This window comes from Typopeltis vanoorti, chromosome 17 (genome assembly GCF_054136105.1).
Source record: "Typopeltis vanoorti isolate ZY-2024b chromosome 17, IOZ_Tvanoo_1.0, whole genome shotgun sequence".
Lineage (NCBI taxonomy): Eukaryota > Metazoa > Arthropoda > Arachnida > Uropygi > Thelyphonidae > Typopeltis > Typopeltis vanoorti.
The window spans coordinates 51,928,471-51,953,199 of record NC_143565.1 but is presented as its reverse complement, the minus strand read 5'-3'; the positions used below and the strand labels follow the sequence as shown (position 1 = coordinate 51,953,199).

General features: G+C 33.7%; 1 protein-coding gene across 4 annotated transcripts in view; it reads right to left on the bottom strand.

Annotated features, from left to right (window-relative positions):
- The window catches only part of LOC150097387 (spectrin beta chain-like), a 795,721-nt gene that overhangs the window by 177,313 nt on the left and 593,679 nt on the right, over positions 1-24,729 (bottom strand). For all 4 annotated transcript variants that reach the window (XM_090407783.1, XM_090407784.1, XM_090407785.1 and 1 more), the window contains exons 34-36: positions 24,022-24,285; positions 21,363-21,473; positions 667-911 (exon numbers count right to left, since the gene is read on the bottom strand). In XM_090407783.1, the coding sequence (XP_090263909.1) occupies positions 667-911; positions 21,363-21,473; positions 24,022-24,285 (620 nt within the window). The remainder of the gene's footprint in view (positions 1-666; positions 912-21,362; positions 21,474-24,021; positions 24,286-24,729) is intronic.

The window sequence follows — 24,729 nt, the reverse complement described above, 5'->3', positions numbered from 1 at the left end:
TTATTCTAATGCTGAAATATATTCAAACATTCACGGGATTCAACAACTTACAAGAGAATGGTGCCAGTTAAAAAAGATGGAGTTGGAGGTTGACAGTAAAGATGCAGAGCAGTTAGTGGCTGCTATGGAAGATGAACTCTCAAATGAAGACCTTATTTAAGTATAGAGCACTGCAGAAGAAGAGAATAGAGAAAAAAAAAGCCAAGTTCCCAAAAAAGTTTACAGTGAAAAATATTGGCTGCATTTGCCTCTGTTAATAGACATTTTAGTTATTTAAGGAAATGGACCCTAACATGGAGAGATTTATGAAAGTAGACAGAATGATGCAAGCTGCAGTCACTTGCTACAGAGAAATTTATGGAGAAAAGAAATGGCATACTGTGTAGTCTGAGTTGGATGTAATATACAAATTTTAAAAGAAGCCCACATCTGCTGTCCCTTCACCCCTTTGAAGATGACACAAGACCTTCTGCAAGTTATGCATCTAGTGAACCATCCTCAAAATGCTGTGTTGAAATTTCTGAATTTGAAGAATTGATTGTTGATCATCTACCTCCCCTATCTTCTCCAATAACACACACAGAGTAATTCTTAGCAGATTTGAATATGACAGTAAATATTCAGAGTGGGAAATATGATAAAATATTACAAGTTTTTAATAAATACCTGGGTTTTTCTGAAGTGTTCATTTGTCTAACGACATCATCAATCCAAAGCACTAAATCACGAACCATATTGAGGAATCTGAAGAGATCACTTGTATCAGCTAATTTGTAGCGACGAGCTTCACATAAACTAAGAAGTGTTTTCCAAGCACCGACAACTTCAGCTTCACGGTTAGTGATTTCTTTGGCCTTATCACCAGCATAAGCAGTCTGAAGATCATCCGATTCTTCTTGTATTTGCTGAACCTGAAAATAGTATCACATTAAAACAAAAGTATAACTAATTGCATGCATTCTTCAACATCTGTATAGCACTAAAAATGTAAAATAATAACAAAACTTATGTTTTCCTCTTTTATATTAATTATATTAGATAATCTTTTAAAACTTATATATGTCAATCAAATAAACCTTTCCAAAAACAAGTAACAGAGATAAACATAGCAAATTAATTTGAAAAATTTCATTTATGTTTAACAAGATGTTTAATTTACTTTCCCCCAACTTTCCTTAGCTGTCTGTCTACTGCTCAGAATATGTGAAAATACCTTAAAAATTTAAAACTGTACAATTCCGACATAGACGATGTCATTCTCTAAAATTTGCAAGCGACTAATCAAATTACAGTAATCATTAAATTATTCTCTGACCAATTTGCTGCTATAAATTCAACTACCAAAATATAAACCAAAAAGAAACAGTTCTGAAAAGATATGGTGTAAGAGTGGAACATGTCAGTACTTCCAACAAGTTGCTGGGATAGAGCAATAAGGGTCAAAGCTATATAACTGAGAGGAGACCTCCACATAACCTTCAAAGGAAGGCGGAGAACCGACCAGGGCTTCTGACCTAATGTCCAATCCTCACCTTCTCGTGGAGCATCCTGTCAGGTATCTACCTGGATACCGAATAGACAAGGATGGGATGGCAATTTGGGAGTTAGCCGACCAAATTGTATTCTTATTGGCTTAAACCAAAATTTCAAATGATGGTAGAACATGACAGAATTTCATGCTGGCTGGGGCGTTGCCCGGTTAAACAAGGACCCTGTTGTTTTCACCAGGGAACCAGGGCAAACAGCGAAAATTCAGCTACTGAAACAAATCTGAAAGCACACCCCATCACCAGAGTTAAAGATTGGTACCATCAACAAAAGAAGCCTGAATGGCAAAGAAATGGAGCTAGCTGAAGAATTAGATAAGTACCAGATCGACATAATAGGAGTGACTGAAACAAAAAAGACAAAAACTGGTGAGATCTTTCTGAGCAAAAAATACAAAATGTTATATTCAGGAAATGACAATCAAGGAAAAGAAGGAGTAGCCATAGTACTCAACACTAAATACGAAGCTAATCTTCTTGAATGGCAGGAAGTCTCAAGTAGAGTGATGTGGGCAAATATGAGAATGGGGAACTGGACAATGAGATTGATTTGTGCCTATAGTCCCACAGAAGGTTCTACTGTTGGATCCTACTTGTTCTTAATCTATACCTTGGATCCGACATGATTACAATTACGATGTGCTTAACTAATTGATAAGTTGTGAGTTGATTTCTAATTCAAATATAGAGAAAATTTATATTTAAAGACTGCGCCACTCTATATCTGAATTAGTTCAAGAATTGAAGAAAAATCAACCTTCAACTATTTCTCCTTAAAATATATACTGGCCGAGTATATTTGACTTACTTAATTTACCCGCTTTGGTTCGAATATCTTATGAATGGTGCAGTAAAAGAGATTCAGGCAAAATACAACTTTAGATAAACAAAAACAAACATTTAATTTAGAATCACAAATTATACACATAAGTTCAAAATCATTAATTAAGATATTACAAATGCTGTAGCTCTTCTGATAATACAGTCATACAAACTCAGGCATTGGTCAGTTATCTGAAATACAGTCTTCACACAGTTCACTTAACACTTAATAAAGCTTAATGTCATAAAATTCCTTAGTGATCATTCACATTAACATCTCATAGTTTTTTTTTAGTTTCAAATACAATTTATTGGTGGCAATACTTTTTCACAAGCTTACATTTTGAAATCTACGCTTTAGCTAACCTCTGCAACAGTTACTGTTAGTATAGGGATATTCTAGGAAGAAACACACTCATATCTCTGCATAGGAACATTAATGGTTGGAATATTCTTATCAACAATTTTCCTTCTTCATATACTTATGTGCGAACACTTTTTGTAACTGTATACACTTTAATCAATTAACGGCACTCATTTAAAAAAAAATCTTCTTAGAAATAACTGGATTAATTAACGGTCACAATACACACAATCAATCATTCTTGCATAGATCAAACCGCTTGCACTACATTTGACATCACTTAACTAATTCAGTGTTCTACCAACAACTCTTGTACTAAGGTAACACACAATAATTGCTTAACTTGAAGTTTAATATGCACAGTTGCCTACTCCTTCGATATCAATTTAATCCTTTAGGTACCATAATTCTTAACACTGCTATCATTAAACTCAACTTTGTTGCCTCTAATTATTCTCTAGTTACTTCATGCTATGCTTCAAGTTTCCGTGTGTCCTTGAAAGGTCGGCTCTGAAACTAAATCTCAACTCAAGTATTGCTAGTCTATTTAGTAGTCACTCAGCTGTTTTCCATAGCTATAATTGTTATTCTACAACTTATTAGTTAACTGCCTCTCGACTAGTAGACTTTATTTAGCTGCTTGAGTGACTTGCCGACTCGCTATTATCGCACTGTGATTCCCGAATGCTCCGATTTCAACCTAATGCCAATCTCTCTCCTATAAATCTCTAATGCTCCTAATTTCCGCGTTCATTGCTTTTTATATTCATTCTTCCTGCCTAAATTCTTCTCGTGATTTCTTTCTAAACTCTTTTCAAGAAACCTCATGTGGTGTTCCAAAACGTGCTCGCTCACTTACATATGTTTCCATGACAACAAAACAAAATATAATAAAATTGAGCTATTACATAACGTTAAACTTTACAAACAGGAATAAAGAGAGAATATTTACAATTCAAATAATGCACAGTTAAATTATCAAATACAAGTTCTTATAATATTAACATAATAATAATTAAAATAGCTTAAAAATATTTAATACAGTCTTTTCATTATTAATACATATATCTTTGATTAAATAATTAAATATTAGACAAAATTAAGGTAGTTATATGAATATTAAATTGTAAAATAAGTTGTTTACATTAAATAATATTTACACAAGTCTTGCTTGGTATATGGTATATTATGTTAAATGTGAATGAGAAAAAAAAATATATATACCAAACAATTTCATTCACAGTTTAATACTACTAAGGTAGAAGTGGAGGAATTTTTGAGGTTTTAGAGAAAGCAACTGACACAATGAAAAAGGAAAAGTTGGTCCTTGTTAGGGATCTAAATAGCAGAGTAGAAAATGACTGTCACACATACAAAAATATTGTGGGAAAATTTGGAGAAAAGAGCAAAGCTAATAATAATGGCAAATACCTGTTGGATTTCTGCTCAGGACATGGACTGGTTATTACTAACACAATGTTCCAACATAAAAATGTGCACAAATTCACACGGAGAGAAGAGGCAAAGAATAAGAAAAGTCTCATTGACTGTGTTATTGTTGATAGTGATGTTTTCACACTGGTGCAGGACACAGGATTTGAAATTGGAAGTGATCACCATTTAGTCTTGAGCAGGATAAAATTGAATTTCGTATTGAAAAGAATAACATGCAAGAAAGTTTTAAAGAGAATAAAAGTTGAGCAGCTCTCAGATGTGAACTGTAGACTAAAATACACAAATATTATTTAAGAAAAAATGAAAGAGTTTGAGAACAGGAACCAAACTTTGGAGATTCAGTGGCAAGTCCTAAAGAAAACACTGATTGATTCAGCCAGAGAGGCATGTGGTGAGGTTGTTTGCAAGGATAGAAAAATCAGAACTCCATGGCGGACACAGGAAGTTAAAGAGGCAGTGAAGGAAAAGAAGAAAGCATATCAAAAGATCCTGCAAATAAGTCAGTTGTGCTCTTAGAGAATACAGAAACAAATGTAAGCGCCCTTATTAAGCAGCACCTCACGGTGCTGCTTAATAAGGGCACTCACTCAGCCGTATTATGGCAACAAGATATTTTACAAAAATACAGCGCTTAGTTAACAAATAAAAAGCCGCCATTTCCCATTGACAGTTAAATATCTGCTTATTATATTTTATTAATAAAAAAATTAGTCATACATACTAAAAGTAAACATTTTCGAACCCACTTATTCGATACTTAAGGAATCAACCCATAAAGTATTATACGATGTGAATTTCATAAACTTTAATAGTCCATATATAAATATATATCTATTAAATTATATTATGCATGAATTCTCCTACTCAAACTGCGGGTTTCTATCTCCCCAAATTTCACACTTGAGCGATAATTCGCTTCCTGCAATAAACAATACGCTATCCCTAACAGCCATTATACTGCAGAAACACTAAAACCAATTAGTTTTATCATGTCACTGGATAAGGTTCACAGACATCATTTGCAGACTAATATATATTTCTCAACAAATAGTGCAATTACAGACAAGTGGGAATATAAAAACTACTAATGAATGACATATTCCCTCTAACTGAAACTGCTATATACAGCAGGTGCAACATATGGTTTTGCTTGACACTACCCTGTCATGAACATGTTAAAACTAAGAAATATATAGTGAATGCATTTCAGATATTATGGAAATCGGTTTAAGAGAATTAGCATTTCAATTCAATTGTCAGCTTGTTTTGTTTGGGTAGCTCGATCTTTTGTTAATACTGCACCAATCATATGCACTTCTTAATAGTGGCTTTTTCTCTATTATACTGGCCTACAATTGCGCACATCTTTCACTTCTCATTAGTAATTTGAGAAGGATTGTTCATTACGTATCTCAAGTCTTAAATTACTGGTAATTTTTGCTTGATATAATGGGAAAGAAGATGACTCCATTTGGGTAGTTAACTGATTGCACACAAGGAAACCGCTCTTGAGGACAGAAGAAGTGATGGAGAATAGAAGATTCTTGGTAAGTCATACCCATTTTCAGTTTTTTTTTTTCTGAAAACTTTAGTTTCTGAAAATTCCCACATATATCTCGCAGCAAGATTTTTTAGCTTTAATTTTGGGAAAAAGTGCGAGTTATAGTCGAGTAAATACGGTAATTTTTTTAGCTTTCAAATTGTTAAGTATGAATCATTGGTTAAAGACTGGATTTATAAAACGCACAAAAGAGAGCAATATAGCAGATATAGAAATAAACAATTTCACTCCTCTCATTGATGATAAATTATTTATATTAAGTAAAAATGATTAGTATCTTTATAAATTTTGTTCTATTAAAAATAAATCATGTTTTTTTTTATTTAATGTACATCTAAATTCAAATAAAACACAGTTACAATGAAATATATTTTTATTTATTTATTTATTATTATTATTATTTTGATAAGGGTATTTTGAAAAGGTACTTGGTAATAATGAAAATTAAAGAAGGGTACACGGATATCTGGAGTTTCAGAAACACTGATCTATCCAAAAATATTTAGTCTGAAACATAAATGTACATTACGATGTTTGTTTTCTTAAATTCCGCTTCGAATCTGAATAGACGAAATAGCGTCTATCCAAACACACACATTTTTTTCGGAGTCATTTCAATTTTGAATGTGAAACATATTGAGTGTATTGTGTATTCTGTGTTTTGGACAATGGACAATTTGACTTTGAATTTAATTGTGTACTTATTTTTAGAATTTTGATAGACAAATAATATTTTAAAGATAATAGTTTATAAATTATAAACATATTAATCAGCTGAGGGAGCTTAGCTAAAAATCCCGTATATATGTGGGATAGACTATCGGCGCATCAGGCTGATGCGGCTTGAATTAAATTAATAAACATAGGTTATTTATGAGCTATAAAACCCTTTAGATGAGCTTTGTTTACACATACTGCAATTGGCCCTTTCTTGATAATTTTTGGTGTATTTTTGCATCATTTCATTTTGCGCATTACACTAACAGTGTTACTGTGCAGTTGCCTTTTGTTTTATAGAATATATTTATGGTTGTTTAGTAAATTTTTTGTGAATTTGGATTATTATTCATGTAAAGTAAGTATATCTATTATATTTTTGCTAAGTTTGAAAATCAGTTAAATTGTTTAATTTTAGTTAATTATCTTATTTTGATAATTACAAAACAAAACAAAAGATTTTTATGTTATGTTGGGTAGACGTCTAGAAAATATATAATTTTCAATAAGAGATTTATTTATATATTTGTTCTTGTTCTGGTTGGAAGACATTGGGGGTTGGGGTCCTTTTACTGATTTCTTTAATAAATAATTTTAATATTCTAGAAATTTCTTAATTATTAAACAATTACCAGAATGTAAAAAATATTAAATAAATATCACTGAGAAATCAATCTGTGGCTAATATCTCTACATGTTAATTTTCAAAAAATACCTAAAATGTAAGCATATTTATTATTCAAAACATCTGAAAAATGAAATAATAGTCGGTTAAGGGGTTAAAAAATAAGTTGAAGGGAAAATTTCAGAAATTATTATTTATTTTGGTGGACAACTTTTAACGCTCTTCTTATTTTAAACTCTAACCAAGTGTGTTAACCCTTAGATGTCGAAAAAAAAAGCCAAAGAAGTTATCTGGTGTACAAAACAGGAAAAGACGATTGCAGCAAGTACAACTGGAACATAAACTGGCTGGATCGCTGAATAAATTTTTTTAACTTCAGGACCACATAAAAAACGAAGAACAGAAAGTTCTAACGAAGCAAGTACTCCAGGTAGCTCTACTCCAGAAAAAGAGAGGACACAAGGTAACTATGAAGAAACAAATGTTACATGCGAAAATGAAACTGGACTGTCTACAGAAGTTGCAGCAGAAGAAATATTGGATTCCGATTCAGCGAAACACGAAACTTCAAATTTTAATGTTAATGATCCAGGTACTTGGCTGAATCATAACTACCAAAGTTAGTGATTGTTTAGTTGAGCATTGCCCGCGTCAAGTAGTTAATAAAGAATTTCCCAAAGATGAATCTGGCCGCAAGTTTTCCGATTCATACTATCATCAAACTTTAGCAAATGGAGAAAAACTTTTACGAAGTTATTTAGTTTATTCAGAATCGCGAAATTCGGTTTTCCCAACTTTACTAATGAATATGGTTGTAACGATTGGCAACATTTGAGTCATATACTAAAAATACACGAGACAAGTTCCACGCACATTAAAAACTGTTCAAAATACAGCAAACTTAAAATGTCGTTGATTAAGAAATGCACTATTGATTGCACACAACAAAGATTATATACGAAACTGAGAAAAAATATTGACAATCTGTTATAGAACGGTTAATCTACATAATACAATAATTATCAAGACAGTGTATAGCTTTTAGAGGTTCTTCACAAAAACTTTTTGAAAATGATAACGGCAATTTTTTGAAGTTAGTAGAAACTGTCGCTAAATTTGATTCGATAATGGCAGAACACTTGCATCACATCCAAACATCACAAAAAAGGAACATTGCTCATTATTTAGGTGATAAAATACAAAATGAAATCATCCGTATAATTTCTGAAGCTATAAAACAAAAAATTTTAGAAATGGTTAAAGAAGCGAAATATTATTCATTAATTCTTGACACTACTCCTGATATAAGCCACACAGAACAATTATCTATTGTTATTAGATTTGTTAATCAAAATAAAGATACAAACATAGCAGAAATTCATGAACATTTTTTGGGTTTTCAATCTGTAGAAGATACCACTGGGCAAGGACTATTTAAAATTATTGAATATTAACATTTCGGATTTACGCGGCCAAGCTTATGACAACGGTTCAAATATGCGAGGCAAACATAATGGACTGCAGAAAAAAATCCTTGAAATAAATTCAAGGGCTTTTTTTATTCCGTGTGCTGCTCATTCATTAAATTTGGTAGTTAATGATGAAGCTAAGATATATTGTGAAACTGTAAATTTTTTTGGGATAATACAGGAATTATATAATTATTTTTCAATATCTGTGAAACGTTGGGCTATATTAAAAAAACATATTCGTGTTTTAAATTTGAAACCACTTTCTGCTACTAGGTGGGAAAGTAGAGTAGAAGCAATAAAGCCACTTAAAAATAATATCAAGGAAATTTACCAGGTTCTTTTTGATATTACGGAAGATGAAACTAAAGATATCGATTCTAGAGTTCAGGCAGACAACTTAATTTCAAAGATTTATTCGTTTACATTTATTTGCTCTGTTCATGTTTGGTATGAAATCTTAAGTCTCGTAAATGTTGCAAGCAAAATAATGCAGAATCCGACATTTGATATAGGAAAAATTACAGAAAATCTTGATTATGTTATACAAGAATTAAATACTTGCCGAACAGACCAATATTTTGAAAATATTATTAGAACTGCAAAAGAAGTAGCAAGCAATCTTAATATTGATCCTATTTTTCCAGACATTTGCAAAAGAACAAAAATAAAAAAAGTTTGGTTACAAAGTATCAGATGAGACAATGCATGATCCTAAACAAAATTTTAAAATAATTTTTTTCTTTGCGATTTTAGACACAACAATAATTTCAGGCACGGAAAGATTCATGCTCTTAAAACAACATAGCGAAGACTTCAAAGTTATAAGAGACATTAGCAAATTAAAAGATTGGAGCGATGAAGATTTAATGAAACATTGTAAAGATTTGCACTTAAAACTGAGCTACAATCAAGATTCCAACAATCGCGATATTGATGGTATGACTTTATTTGAGGAATTAAAAACTTTGCAATGTTTTATTAAAAAAGAGTCTGCTCCTCAGGATGTTTTAAATTATATATACGAAAATAAATTACCCGACACGTTTCCGAATACTGTGATTGTGATGCGTATTTATTTAACATTACCAATATCCGTAGCATCAGGGGAAAGAAGTTTTTCAAAACTGAAACTAATAAAAAATTATTTGCGGTCAACAATGTCTTGAGAGCTTATAATGGATTTATCAATTATATCAATTGAAAATAATTTGTTTATATATATATATATATATATATATTCTGTTGTATTTATATATTAAGGAATAAACATTTTTGAAAATGTTTATTATTAAAAATTTCTTATTTATGAATTTCAGCGATTACAATGTTCTACTACTGTTAAATAAAATTTATTTTTATATATGCATATAAACTGTTTTGTACTTTTAACAAAATTAAATTTTTTGCAAAATTTTTCATGGAAACTTATTTTATGGGGGCACTGAAAAACGTTTTGCACAAGGGCGCCTCCTACCCATGGCACGGCACTGCATAGCACTTCAGTCATATCTCTTTCCAGTTCCTCCAACCTGCTTATATCCTGCATCCCACTTCCTTCTCAGAACCTCCATCTTCTTCCACTGTTGAACCTAAGTATCTAAAGTCTCTCACCTTCCTGATGACATTTCATTCCAGCTCCATATCTGTATCCTGCCGCCGTCCACTTTGCAACACATATACTCTGTCTTGCTTCTGCTCAGTCTCATACCTCTCTCTTCCAGTACTTTCCTCCATTTTTCCAGTTTAGCTGCCACAAAGTGGCAGCTAAACTGGAAAAATGGAGAGAGGCATGAGACTGAAAAAATGGAGAGAGGCATGAGACTCAGCATCTACATATAGCATAGTCCAAGGAGCGTCTTCTCTCACCTCCTCCGTCACCACCTCCATCACAATATTAAACAGGAATGGACTTAATGCTGACCCTTGATGCAAGCCAACTGTTACGTGAAAACTTTCTGTCTGTCCCAGACAGGTCCGAACTCTTGTCTTCACATTTCCGTGCATCTCCTGCACCAACCTGACATATTTCTCCAGTACCTTCTTCTCCTTCAGACACCTCCAGACTTCTTGCCTTGGCACTCTATCATATACTTTCTCCAGATGTAGCTCTCGTTGTTTCTCTCAAAACTTTTCCATCATCTGCCGTAACCCAAAGATAGCATCTGTCATTGATCTACCATTTATGAAGCCAAATTGTTTCTCTCCACCTTCTTCCTCAATCTTCCATCAAGAACCCATTCTAGGATTTTGATTGTGTGGGACATCAACTTTATTCCTCTGTAATTCTTACAGTCTTGTGCATCCCCTTTACCCTTGTAGATGGGAACAAGAATACTTTCCCTCCATTCCTCGGGTATATTTTCTGTTGGCAAACTTTCATAAACAGGGCCCACAGAGGTCAATTCCCTCTTCCCCTAGTGCCTTCCATGCCTCCACTGGAATCCTGTCTGGTCCCACCGATTTTCCATTCTTCACCTTCTTCATGGCCTCCTTCACTTCCACTCTACTGATGTTCTGCACCATCCCCTAAGAAGGCTTCCCCATCTTCTCTGTGATTCCTAGCATTTTCCTCGTTCAAAAGTCCCTCAAAGTATATTCTTCATCTGTTTCTTATGTCCATATCCCCCCATAATACTCTTCTTTCAGCATCTTTGATCTGCCTCACATGTAAGATGTTCTTTGCTGCTTTGTTTCTACATTTTGCTACTTGGTAAATTTTCTCTGTCCTTCCTTTGTTTCTAATTGATCATACAGATCTTGATATGCCATGGCCTTTGCCACAACTCTCATGGCTTCTTGCTTTCTCTGTCTGTACACCTCTCTGTCCTCTTCCACTCTTGACTTCCACTCATCCCACTTCTGCTTTGCCTTCCTCTTAGCTGTCACTGCTTCTTGTACATTATTATTCCACCACCAACCCTCCTCCTGCTCTCTAATCTTTCCAGATGCCTCACAGAGTATCCCGATTGCACAGCTCAGGATTACTTTTGAATTATGTTTCCACCAATCTTGTACACTTTCCACTCCATCCGAAATCCTCTCTCACACCCTCTCCCTAAAACGATTCCTCACACTCTCTTCTTTTAAGCGAAGCCACTTAATTGTCTTCATCCCATGGCTTCCAGAGGTTCTTATCTTCAATCTTATTTTAAAGTCTGCACACAGCAGTCAGTGTTGCTGTGCCACTTGATCTGTTGGAATTACCTTACAATTTGTCACTTAAGATGTTTTCTTCTAGTCAAAATGTAGTCAATTTGTGAACTGTTGTTACCACTTCTAAATGTTATCAAATGTACTTCCCTCTTGCAGAAAAATGATGCTAGGGGTGCTGAAGGATTAGAAATATTTAACTGGAGAACTCTCCATAGCATGTAAGGAACATGAACTGGTAAGGGATTATGACTGATGCCCAATTCTCACCCCTTCCTGTAATACATCCATTATTCATATGTTCAGTATCCACCTGGATACTAAACACATGAGAATGAATTGACAATTTGAGACATAGGTGATCAAACTGAATTCTTTATTTGCATAAATTCTACCCAATATGATGATAAAAGATGAATAAATCATAATGGCTGGGGATGTCAGCTGGTTGAATAAAGATCAAGACAAACTGTGGAATTTTACTGGAAACACCAAAATCAACAGAATTGAAGACAGGCTTCATTAACATTACAAACACCAATGAAAAAGATGAGAGCTGACAGAAGAATTACAGAAGTCATCAATAAATGGTGTTACAAAGATGAAGAGTAAAAAAAAAGTGCAATATTTCTAAATAATAGACCTATTATATTTGGAAAAATAGTAATCAGGGTAAGGAAGGAGTAAATATAGTATTTTACAACAAACATGAAGATAAAGTGCTTGGATTGCATACAATTTCAAGTAAAAGAGAGTGGGCAAATTTAAAATGGAACAATGAACAAGACTTATTTTGTGTTTACGATCAAATAGAAGGTATGACCACATGTGTGTGTGTGGGAGGGGGGGGGGGACATAGAATAGAATTCTTTGAGTTAATACAGAGGAGGGGACAAACAAAAAAGAAAAGCCATTATAGCTGAGGACCTAAATAGCACAGCAGGAAACAAATTTCACAAATACAGAAATAGTTTGCAAAAAAATTGAGGAAACTGCACGTCATTCTTTATCTTTCTGAGAACCCAAGAGCACTGACGAACATCATTAAATCTCAACTTCCAGTAAATGTTAAGAATTGTAATCAAAAGGCATAGGTAAAATTTTTCATGATTAGTTGTGAATTATTTTATTATTATTATCACATGGGTACTTCCATGGAGTCCAGAGACTAATTGTGAAGACCCAAACTATTCATACAATATCTACTGCACCTCTTCTTGAATCCATTAACAACAAAGCACTCACAACTGATACTGGTAAACCATTTCATTCATTCACCACTCTCCAAAAATAGTCCTTACACTCTTCTAACCACATATTTACCCAATTTCCAGGGATGACCCCTTGTCCTGTTTACTCTAGCCAAGCGCTGAAATATTTCCATTGTATTAAATCCATAAATTCCTTTAAGTAACTTGACCCATCTTCCTCCCCCATCAACCAACTTCTGCAACCACAAACCCTTAATCTATTCCTCACAGGGAGCATTCCATAGACCATAGCCCCCCCTCTACACCACTTCCTCATCCCCAAGAAACCCAGGTAATCAGACCTGAACACAGTAATCCTGATATGGTCATATCAATAACAAGTTAATCTTGTGCGCTACCCCGGCTCCCTTAGCGATATGCTTGCCCTCTAAACTTCATACCAGGAGCACAGTCCCCTCAATGTGGTACACAGCTTGTAATCTGTTTATTCCAAAATGCATACCTTTACACTTTTTCACATTAAACTGACATCCGGTATGCTGTGTCCCTACTATCACAGCCAATGTAAATCATCTTGTAAGCTCTCGACATTATTTTGATTAACTATTACCCTATTTAATTTTGTTGATCTGCAAACAACTGAATGTCTCCCTTTAAATTATTTCCTGTATGATTTATATACAAATTAAACAGTAGTAATCCTACCAAAGAACCTTGTGGCACACCACTGGTCACTCACTTTCTACAGGATTCTGCTATTCCATTTACTAATTTTTGATATCTTTCATCACCCACCCTTATATCCATAACCAGTTTTACAACCATCCACATTTGTTCCAGTTTTTGTAACAGAGTTCCACATGGTATCCTGCTGAGCACCTATGCAAAATCCAGCAGTATCATTGTATAGCCATTCGCTTTATCCAACTTGGATGTCACTATCATAAAAATCCAACAGAATAGCAATATTGTCACACTGAGAACCTACTAAAGAAGGTTTTACTATCTATCAATAATGCATCAGCTCTTAACTTATAACTGTAATATTCCACAGGATATACACAAGTCAAATTTTTGTCCCCTGAATACCACCACATCATTAATTTAATTATTAGATTAAATTAGATTAGTTATTAGAAACTGAAGAAGCCAAGCTAGGATTAAAATTCTGAAAGTCATAACATCAGCTATAATACTTTGTCTTGTCAGCTGGAAATCCCATGTTAGCAGCATGGAAAATATGGTCCCAAATTGTGCCTAATTTTGATGGGTTAGGATCCAGCCACCAAAAGTAAACCAGACACAGAAGTGCCATGACAGTTTTAATCAATTTTTTTGTGCCTTGAAATGATATAAGATGATGCAGAGATCACAAAAGAACTCACAATGCAAAATATGAAGGAAATTGTTGATAATGCACTGAAACTGAATTCATTATTGCCTTCATTTGATATGATTCTGACCATGACAGAGTATTCAAGACTTGTTTAGGAATTCTTTTTCATATTTAGCCATATGCATTTATCCAGAATCAGATGTTGAAACTAATACATGAAAAGTGATTATTTATTTATTGAGAACACGATTTACTCCTCCCCACCTTCAGAGGAAGGTAAAGAACCCTAATAGGTTCTTTACCTTCTTTTGGGATGCTTAAGCATCCCAAAATATTTACCTCTTTGTTGCAGACCAATGACATCAGGAGAGTGGGAAACTTCTTTGACTTTCTCTCTTCAAAAATAAGCAATTCCATCCCTAAAGCAACCATGAAAATGATTGAAGAACATCATCAAGGAGTAAAACTCAAATTCATTTACAAGGAATGCTCTCTCTGCCCATTTCACGGAAGGTATAGCACTGTTCAATAACTTGATGAACTGTGATTTCATTATATGGGCTGTGTTTTGCTTTAAAACAGGATCCCAAAGAAAATATTTTTTCAATAAATTTATTTTTTTATAAATCTCCACTCTCTCTCTCTCTCTCTCTATTTTTTTTAATTAGAATGTAACAGATATTTGTGATTATGTGAATGTGTTAATCTTTTTACTTTTAGAGATTTACAAAAAAGACATTTCACATTTAAATTTTCGGTCATTTTTTATTTTTTTTTAAAGCCAAAGCATAATTTAGTATTTAACATATTTTCATGAAAAAGGACATCCCCCCTCTCCATATAATCTTTAGTAGAACACTATCAATATATGGTATTATTATAATAGTAACATAAAGGGATATTTAGATAATTTTATAGGAAGAGGGAAAACAGTCCATATTTTTCAACATTGTAGGAAAGTAGCATTAAACCTAAGATCGAAATCAGGGATATTTAACTCAACTCTTTATCGTACACAGATGATATGTTGTATATAAATTCGGTACAAGCTCTTTAGGACTAAGTAAACCAAAAAAACTGATGCAACAAATTTAGTATGAAAATCTGCAATTAAAAAGCATCCAGGAAAACAAGCAGAACAATAAAAACATTTTAGCCACTCAGGCACAGTTTTTAGTGAAGAGGGTAAATTAAATCTAAAAATAGACAACAGAATAAGCAAAACTGGCATGGTATGGAGTCAACTGAACAAAACACAAAACTTGCAGTAAATTTTCAAACCACTTTTAACTTATGTACAGAGAGCTAAGTTAAATGAACATTTAATCAATTTACAGCAGACCACATATATGACAGTTCTGAGAAAAGTTAGGAAAGCAAATAGATAGCACCACTGGCAGAACCATATAGAAATAAAGGTATTAGCAAATTTCTAAAGTATAATAGTGTATCCATCTTGTTTGACCCAAATGTTACATTATCATCAAATGTGTTTACTCAAACTTGATCTTCTCTTAGTAAACCCATGTTCATTGCAAAGTATAGATTCTTTGTGTCAATCCATTTCTTTATCTGAGCTCTTATCAACTTTTCCAAAATCTTCAACACCACTCAAGAGGTACTGATAATAGCTTTGCAAAGATGGAGGAATATGATGCTCTCAAGTCAGTGCCACCATGGAAGCTCAGGGAGTCAACTGCAAGTGTTACCTGCAACAGACAACCCATCACACTTATCAAATGTAACCGTCGTTATCTTTCGTAACACCCTACATAATACCCTAATATATTATAATATGTAAAAACTGCCATTCATCAGCCAACACCTATTGAATGTTGAGTTCCAGGCATCGACTAGAACAGAAATCTGCACAAAAACATTCAGAACCAAGGCTCACAACATGAGTTTCCATAGTAGGACTGCAATATGCAAGCCCACATTACCCAAACCACCATGCAGCATCATCTTCAGTGGTGCAAAGAGTGTGTACGATGGGACATAGAAGCTTGGAAGGCTGTGTTTTCAAGTGATGAATCACACTACACCCTACACATTACAGATGGATGGGTGTGGCAGATGTCCAGTGAATGTCTCTTACCAGAGTGTGTAACCCAGTTGTGAAATTCGGAGGTGGCAGTGTGATGGTATGGTCCTGTGTTTCTGGTTTGGCATCAGACCTCTGTTTGTAGTGCCATGAACATTGAACTCTAAGGGGGTATCTGAACATTCTGGACAATGCAATGCTTCAACTGTGGTGTATTCCTCCAGAAATGATCCAGTGCATTGTCAATCAACAAGACACTGCACTGTGTCATAAGACTGCTGCTGTAACTGTAACCACATGAATGTCACCACACTTCACTGGCTTCCAGAGAGCCATGATCATAATCCTATTGAACATTTGTGGGATGAACTGGAGCACTGGGTGAGATCAAGGGACATCCACCCCACAACAGTTCAGGACCTCATTACATGCCTACAGGAAGAATGGCCCAAAATTCCCACTGAATGCTATTGCATGTCCCGTAAAATTGCTGTGGTCATCAAAGCGAAAGGAAGTCCTACACCTTATTAAGGTGGACACCATGGCTGTTTGTTCCTCATACTGTAGTGTCCATTGACTTCTTTCCAAGCAGTGCATATCAGTCTTTGCTCCACTTCTTTGGAATCTTCCCGGTACTGAGACTCAAAGCATATGGCCAGTTTAAAGGCAAAGCAAGGACAAAGACAAAGCAAAGCTTTAGTACCCCTCCTCTTACACATGAGTTTCTTCATCCAATGTAGAAGTAGCAGTGAGATTCATATTGCACATGCCAAGTTGATAGCTCATAACATGGGCACTCATTAGTAGAACAATCTCTTCTGAATCTTCCACCCACATAACATCTGCATACTGTAGTTATTCTTTCACATTCATTTTTTCTTATACTTGCAGCATAACAACAGATTTCTTTTTGGGTTGTATTCAGCTTCCAGAGCCAGTTTACTTTCATACTTGTACTCAGCTTTCCTTATTATCCTTCTAATTCTCTTATCCTATGCCTTATAATTTTCTTACCTGATGACATCCTTTTGCACACTGATCCACAGCATATTTTTCTGAAATTCTTAAAAATATGCTTTAGAAGCATGTTTCAGAATCTCTTGCTTAATAAGAGATATGTATTTTCACTCCTACCCTATTTATTCTTCAAATTCTAGAGACACATTCTGATATTGCATCATTTCATTATTTTTAGTGCTTCTTATGCAGTGCTGATATCTTTTCCATCGAACAAGCTTTTGGGTGTGAGTGGGTGGGGGATTTGTATAAGAAAGCAAACATACATTGTTATCAACAGACTGTGAACCACAACAGCTACTATATTCTCTTTTTAAAGAGGATATAATTGCTTATTTCCATATCTTAGAATGGTCCTGAGCATTTTGTGGTCAACTACTTTCTACAATGACTTAGAACAAGTACGGTGGTAGCAGGGTTTTTCATCCCGCACACATACAAATCGGCCTTCAGAACACACGCAATTTACAGACAAAAATTACTGTTGTTGGTGATGGGTGATAGATGGCGTTGATGGTAGTAGTGTCATAGTTGGAGAATTAAATTGCAGTGAAGAGGATTAGATGTATTTAGCGAAGTAGAGTAGTGTGTACCCTCCCATAATGAGTCCTTGGACTCCCTGGAGGTGTCGCGTAATAATAATAATATCTTCAAATAGATAATTTTTACTGCCTCACACGAGACCACCATATCCTACATAATGAAGTCCTGAAGTAGCTTGAAAATGGACTATGAATTGGTTTCTGGATTATATAATCTTCAGCTTGCTCAAAGAAATAAAATAATATAAACAGCTTCCATCCTTTTTTGAAGTAACAGAGTCTTTTTTAATTTTTTTTTTCCTCCATGCTGAAGACATCAAATGACATTTGAATATTCATGGAAGTGTGACTGTAGAACTGATTTTGTTGAAATAATCCATAAATAAAATTCTAGAATAAATTTCAAAGGATGATCGGTTAATGAACATAATCCGTTCAAAGACGATGTTCGCTACCTGAATTGTTCGTTAACCGATCATCGATTTACCATAGATTTTTATGGGAATTTGATTAATTTGTTCTGGAGACCCAAAAAAATAAATAAAAAATTATATAATTTCTTACTACGTTTATTATTTATTTATAATATTTATTATAAATAAATAATAAATATTTATAATATTTATAATATAATATTAAATATTTATAATAACAATACATACATACATACACAGTCTTGTATTTTCATCAGTCATGTTTTTTTTTTCCCGTTTGTGAGGCATTAAATCTGTCCGATGTCAATTGCTTTTCTATCCTCTTCAGGATTTTTCAGAAGTGATTAATAGCATTGTCGTTGTAGAGATCCCCAAGCCTATTGACCTCAACCTGGTTTGGGTGCCATTCTAATTACATCCTCCCACTTCTTCAAAAGATCTTTAATAGCAGATGTTGACATTGGTCCTCTTTCGTCTTCTTCTTTTTCAGAAGAAAACACATCTCACTGAGTTTCTTGGTGTTCTTCTGTTGTCAGATCATTTTCATGTTCCATTATGAGCTCTTCAATGTCATCTTCATTCACCTCCGTTTCAAGATCTCTAGCAGTTGTCACAATTTCATCCATAATTTCAGGGACATCATCTCAGTCTGCCTGAATGCAGGATAAACACAACTTTTGCCAAGCAGAATTCAACTATCGTTGAGTTACTTCTGACCACGCCTTTTGAATGAGCTGGATAGCTTCAAGAATATCAAATTTTTCTTTCCAAAACGTTTTTAATGTCATCGTTGAGGAGAACTGACATGCTTCAAAACACTGACGAAACAGCACGCAAGTGTACAATTTCTTGAAACCCACAATAACCTCCTGATCGATTGGCTGAATCAACAAAGTGGTATTTGGAGGCAGAAACTGAACTGTCAGCCAGGGAAAGTCTTCCAGCAAATTATCTTCAAGGTCTTTTGGACAATGCACAAGGACAATGTCCTCTTGCATTGTCCAATAGCAACAGTGCTTTCAATGGCAATTCACTGGTCTGAAGGTAATCCTTGATGCTTGGGGCACAAACTTTAAACAGCCCTTCTTTGAAAAGAATCTGCATGACCCATGCCCCTTTCATTTGATCTCCACATCACTGGCAGTCTTTCTTTAATTATGGAATTTTTGTTAAATGCTCTAGGGTTCTCAGAGTGATAGACAAGAAGCAGTTTAAACTTCATATCACCACTAGTGTTAGCTCCCAAAAGTAAGTCAATCGGTCTTTCATGGGTTTATGCCCCGGAATATTTTTCTCTTTTGTCATGTAGGTACAGTTCGGCATGCGCTTCCAAAATAAATCAGTTTCATCACAACTGAAAATTTGTTGTGGTCAATATCCTTCTTTTTTTAATGAATTCTTGAAATTTGAGACAGAACTTCTCAGCTTCTTCTTTATCTGCACTAGCAGACTCACTGTGCATTACCACATGTTAATGCCAGATCTCCTTCTAAACTTTGCAAACCATCCATGTATCTCTTCATGTGACGAATGTGGAGTTTGTTTCTTCAGTTCTTCAAAAATTTCTCTAGCCTTCTCTTGAATGATAGTCATACTAGTTACATCTCTTTTCATTTCCCTTTCTTTTATCCAAACTAAAAGCAATCTCTCCATTTTTTCATGGATGGCACATCATTGTTTCTCAGATGTGATTTTTGTTACTCCTTTAGCTGCTTGAGTCTTCTTGATTATATCTTTCTTAGCTAAGATTGTGCCTATTGTAGACCTGTTCAAGCCATACTGCCTAGCAACATCAGCCATCTTCTACCCACTCTCTACCTTGGCTATTATCTCTTGCTTGGTTTCTATGGTGAGCACAGTTCTTGACACTCCACTCTTTTTAGGCCCATAATATTATCAGTTTTTTTTTTTTTTTTTAAATAAAAATTCAGAGAACAGAAATCAACTAGCGCACAAAAAGGTTATGTATACAACTGTCAAAGTCTCGTTCCAGAAACCATTCATAGATGGAAGTAAAATACAGTTCTACAAATCTTACACACAGCGTCACTTCTTCTTGTGTTTGATCTGTGAGGTGTTCGTTATCCGAACATAAAATTCTTTCGCGAAAGTGTTCGTTGTCCGATTTGTTCACAGTTCAAAATGTTCTTTAACCGATCACCTACTGTACTTATTAAATTCAATGCAATATCTACTCCCATTAAAAAAAGAGAAAGCATTTTATAGCGCCTACATACATCATGTCTTATGTTCATAAGACATAAGACATGATGTATGTCTTATGTTCATATTTCAATGTCAGATGTTATATTCATGGTTTGTGGACCTTTAGCAAAATGGGATAGGAACAACTTGGGATTTAGCAGTGTCAAAGTAACCAGCTATCTAATAACAACATATTTTTCATATAAAATCAGTATACAGTGAACTCTCACTATAACAAACTCATAGGATCCACAGGAATTATTTGTTCATGTAGACAGACTGCTATAATAAATTCCCTCTAGAACAGCTTTATACTCAGAGCAGTGGTTTTCAAACTGTGGGGCACTCTCCCTCAGTGGATGAGACTTTTTTTTTTTTTTTTTTTGGGGGGGGGGGGGCACAAAGCAATTGTCAGCATTATTGTTTATTTTTGAACACAACTCCCACATGTACTCAATATTCTATCCACTTATTTTAATTTAATATAGCATTAAAAACATTTAAAAACACTTGAAATGCTTAATATACTAATTTAGAAATTTGCAAGTTTAATTTTTAGAATAAATATCTATGTCTGCTATTTTACTTTTAGTATGGTTTGAACTATAATTGTATAACATCAAAAAAGCTGCAAGAACATCTTAGTTTTACCAGAATAAAATATACATGCTAAGAAACAATTGATGAGTATTGTGTTATGTAAAGTTGGGAGGGGGAGAAGAATTTTTTAGGAGGGGAAAAAGGGGAAGGGTTTTCTTTAAGAAGTTTGAAAATCACTAGCCTAGAGCACTCTAGTCAGTAGTTTTTTTTTTTTTTTTTGGTAGACTGTTAAAGTGAGTGTTATACACATTCATACTTACTGCAGTTCCCAATGTTTGAAGATCATTTTCATAATTCACATGTTTCCTCTGCAAGTTAGACACACTAAGTGCATCTCTTCCTAGTTCGTCTGACATTGAATTTTGCTTTTCCTGTACATAAAAGAAAAATCAATTCTTAATATATATTAGATTGTATCAGCTTTAAGTATCATGTTTCATGCATGTATTAAATTACTCATTATAGTCTTAGCTGTTTTTAAACATTTTTTACTAAGCTAGGTTAAATCCTATCTTCATATTCTCCTGTATCTGCCAGTTGCATGTTGTTTTGAGGGGGAAAGGCCCAGTATCAAGAAGGGAAAAACTTTGCTATCATACAGAGACTGACAAACTCACCTTCACATGAGGAGCCCTTATACTGGATTTCTTAAGAGAATAGAAATCATGATTATTTTTAGCCAAACGACACACCATTCTAACAATGGTGCCTATTACTGTTATAAAAAAAATAAAAAAAAAAACATTTCAAAGGGGTCATAGGATACAGTCTGTTGGCAGATAAAATAGAGCTGTTAGACAAATATGACCCTCAAGGCCAAAAGTATACTGACAAAAAAAAAAAAGTAATTTCCATCATTGTAGCTAATTTCCTGAGGATGGTCAATTTACATAACTAATATTCATTAAAACAATTTTGGTAATGACATGAGACACAGTAACAGCTGAAATATATTTTGAAAGGTACAGAAGTTTATAAAGAGAGGAAGCAGACAGAGTGAGCTATAGATAAAAAAGACTTAAGGATACTAAAAACCAAATGAAGGAAAGTAGATCAAGACACCTAATACACATCTGGATATCTCATTTACAACTTGAAACAATTTTCTCTCTTCAGCTTTCTTTATCAGTGCAATGTCAGAGTTTCTTCCCCTATCAATGTAATGAATTGATAGAGGAAAAAACTTTCTCTAATCAATTTCCCATCCAATCTAATCAATAGTCTGCTGATAGCACACCCCATTCATATCCTTGACTGATAAACCTTGACTGAAAAGTATTCAATTACTCCAATCTTTGACATTTTTCATGACCAACGATTTAAATTATCTCATTCCTTAAAGGGGGTGAAGGCAATTTAGTGAACTTAAATGTATGCTAGAACACAGTTTTCTTCTCTATTATAAAAAATGTAAATAAAAAGAAATTAATAAAATTCTTGTCTCTCTTTATACATTTGATTATACTCAGCTGCTCAGAGAAGATCAGATTTATCTTTGAAGTGATACTTTCTAGCCTTTCCTGGCACAAATATACAACATCCAAAGCCCCCTCAGTCACCAAAAAACTTAATGTCTGTTACTTCTCAAGAAATGCACTTCACGATACTCTCCAGAAAAAATCAATTTGGTTAATTAATGACCTTTTTCTTACTGACTCACTTCAATCACTGCTTCCCAAATGATTTATTTCATTTATGCTTTATGCCTATTCATAACTTATTTTAATGGCATTACAACACCAAACAAAAGTAATTTATAAAAGGATGTTTATTAAATGGAAGAAAATAGAAGACTATTTTTAGCATCAGCAATGGTAATGAAGTATCATAACCTTAACAAGTTTAGTTGCATTAATCTGTCAAAAACTGGGAGAGTGTCATTTTAAGATCAACTCCTACTCAACTGTAATACATCTTTTATTCAACATTAGAGGATGCCAACTTAGGTCTTTAGATTTTTTTGTGCATTACATTTGAATTGTTTCACTTACTGACTGTTACATGTTCTGGCACAAACTGTAACATGTCATTTTGCTCTGAAGATGGTTAGTTTGAAATTCAGCAAAATTTAAGCCAATTAATAAATCCTTTTATAAATTAGTTTTGTTTGGTGTTGTAAGACTGTTAAAATATGTCATGAATAACATCCAATACCTAAGTTTGTTAATTTGATTGCTTTACACCTATTCTACAGGTAATCCCATTAATGCTGTTCCAATGAATTGGCATCTATCACTACTCTGATTTCTTTTTGTGGTCCAAATACAACCATAGCTGTTTCACAAATGACACTGATTCCACACATAACACTAATGTACCACAGTCATCCTTTCATGTGAAGTGGGACAGATATAAATTAAAAAACAAAAAAAAACTATAGAATTAAGAGTAACATTCTAAAAATATATATATATATAAAATGAATGAAGGTAATTTAGTATAGATCAATTGAAACTATGTGAAGTTAAGATTTATTGTGCATGCTAGATAAAATTAAAGATGGAGGAAAGGAGAGAAAATAGCATCAAAGAGTAAACCCTATTTTGTATAGCTATCACATCATAATAGTATGGAAATTATTAAAAAAAAAGAAGCCCTTTTAGGCTATCTTCTCTTCTCCCTTTCCCCAAAATGCAAGATAAGAGAAGAATATAACAATATATTTAATAAGATATTTTGCATCTCACTATAATTCCAATAAAATAAAAATATGAATGCCAGGAAGATTTGATTTTAATCTTCCATTAAGTAATAGTTTTAATTATTCTTTTAATTACTGTTATTCATTTGTTCACTTATAAATGTAAATAATTTGTTACTTAAATATGAGTTTATTTAGAAAAGATTTTAAATCCTATTACAGCATTAAAAAAATTGCGTGTATATAAGTTCATGTAACTTACACACACACACACTTACCAGAATACGCCCATATAGATCTTTGCAATCATGGAAGAACTTATATAACTGCCAAGAGGCTGCCAGCATTTGAGAACGGGTTTCAATTAATTCAAGTAAATCTGCCCAAGAATCATTGACTGTATCTTTCCATTCAGCAATAGTTGCACTGTCTGAATGTCCTATGGCAATCAACTGATCTGCACTGCTGTTCACAACTGCTACTCTTTCTGTGCCAGTCATCTCAGTATCTTGAGCAAATGCTTTAAACCTTTCACGAAGCATCTATGTAGAAAACACATTAATTTAAAATTTTAATTATAACCTTAAACCACCAATCCATGCATGATGGCATCTCCAAAACAGATAACATCAAATTCACAAAAGAATAATACATTATTATTTATATGAAGCAAAAAAAAAGCAATGGTCAAAAACTGATTTATTTTTTTATTTATTTCTTTGACAAAATTAAGTACTCCGAATAAATTTTAAGATGCTGATTACAAAAATAATGTTGATATTTTCCAGCCATTTCTAAATGATATCATTCTAATTTCATTTTTTTAATCTTGATCTATAATTGATGGCATATTTTTTCCAAAATCAACAATGGCCACAAAATATATCATTCATAAAAATTTCATATATTCTATTTAAGCATAATTTAGAATCAGATGACTATTTCAAAAATTGTGAATATTTAAGTACAACTAAGACTAACAGATT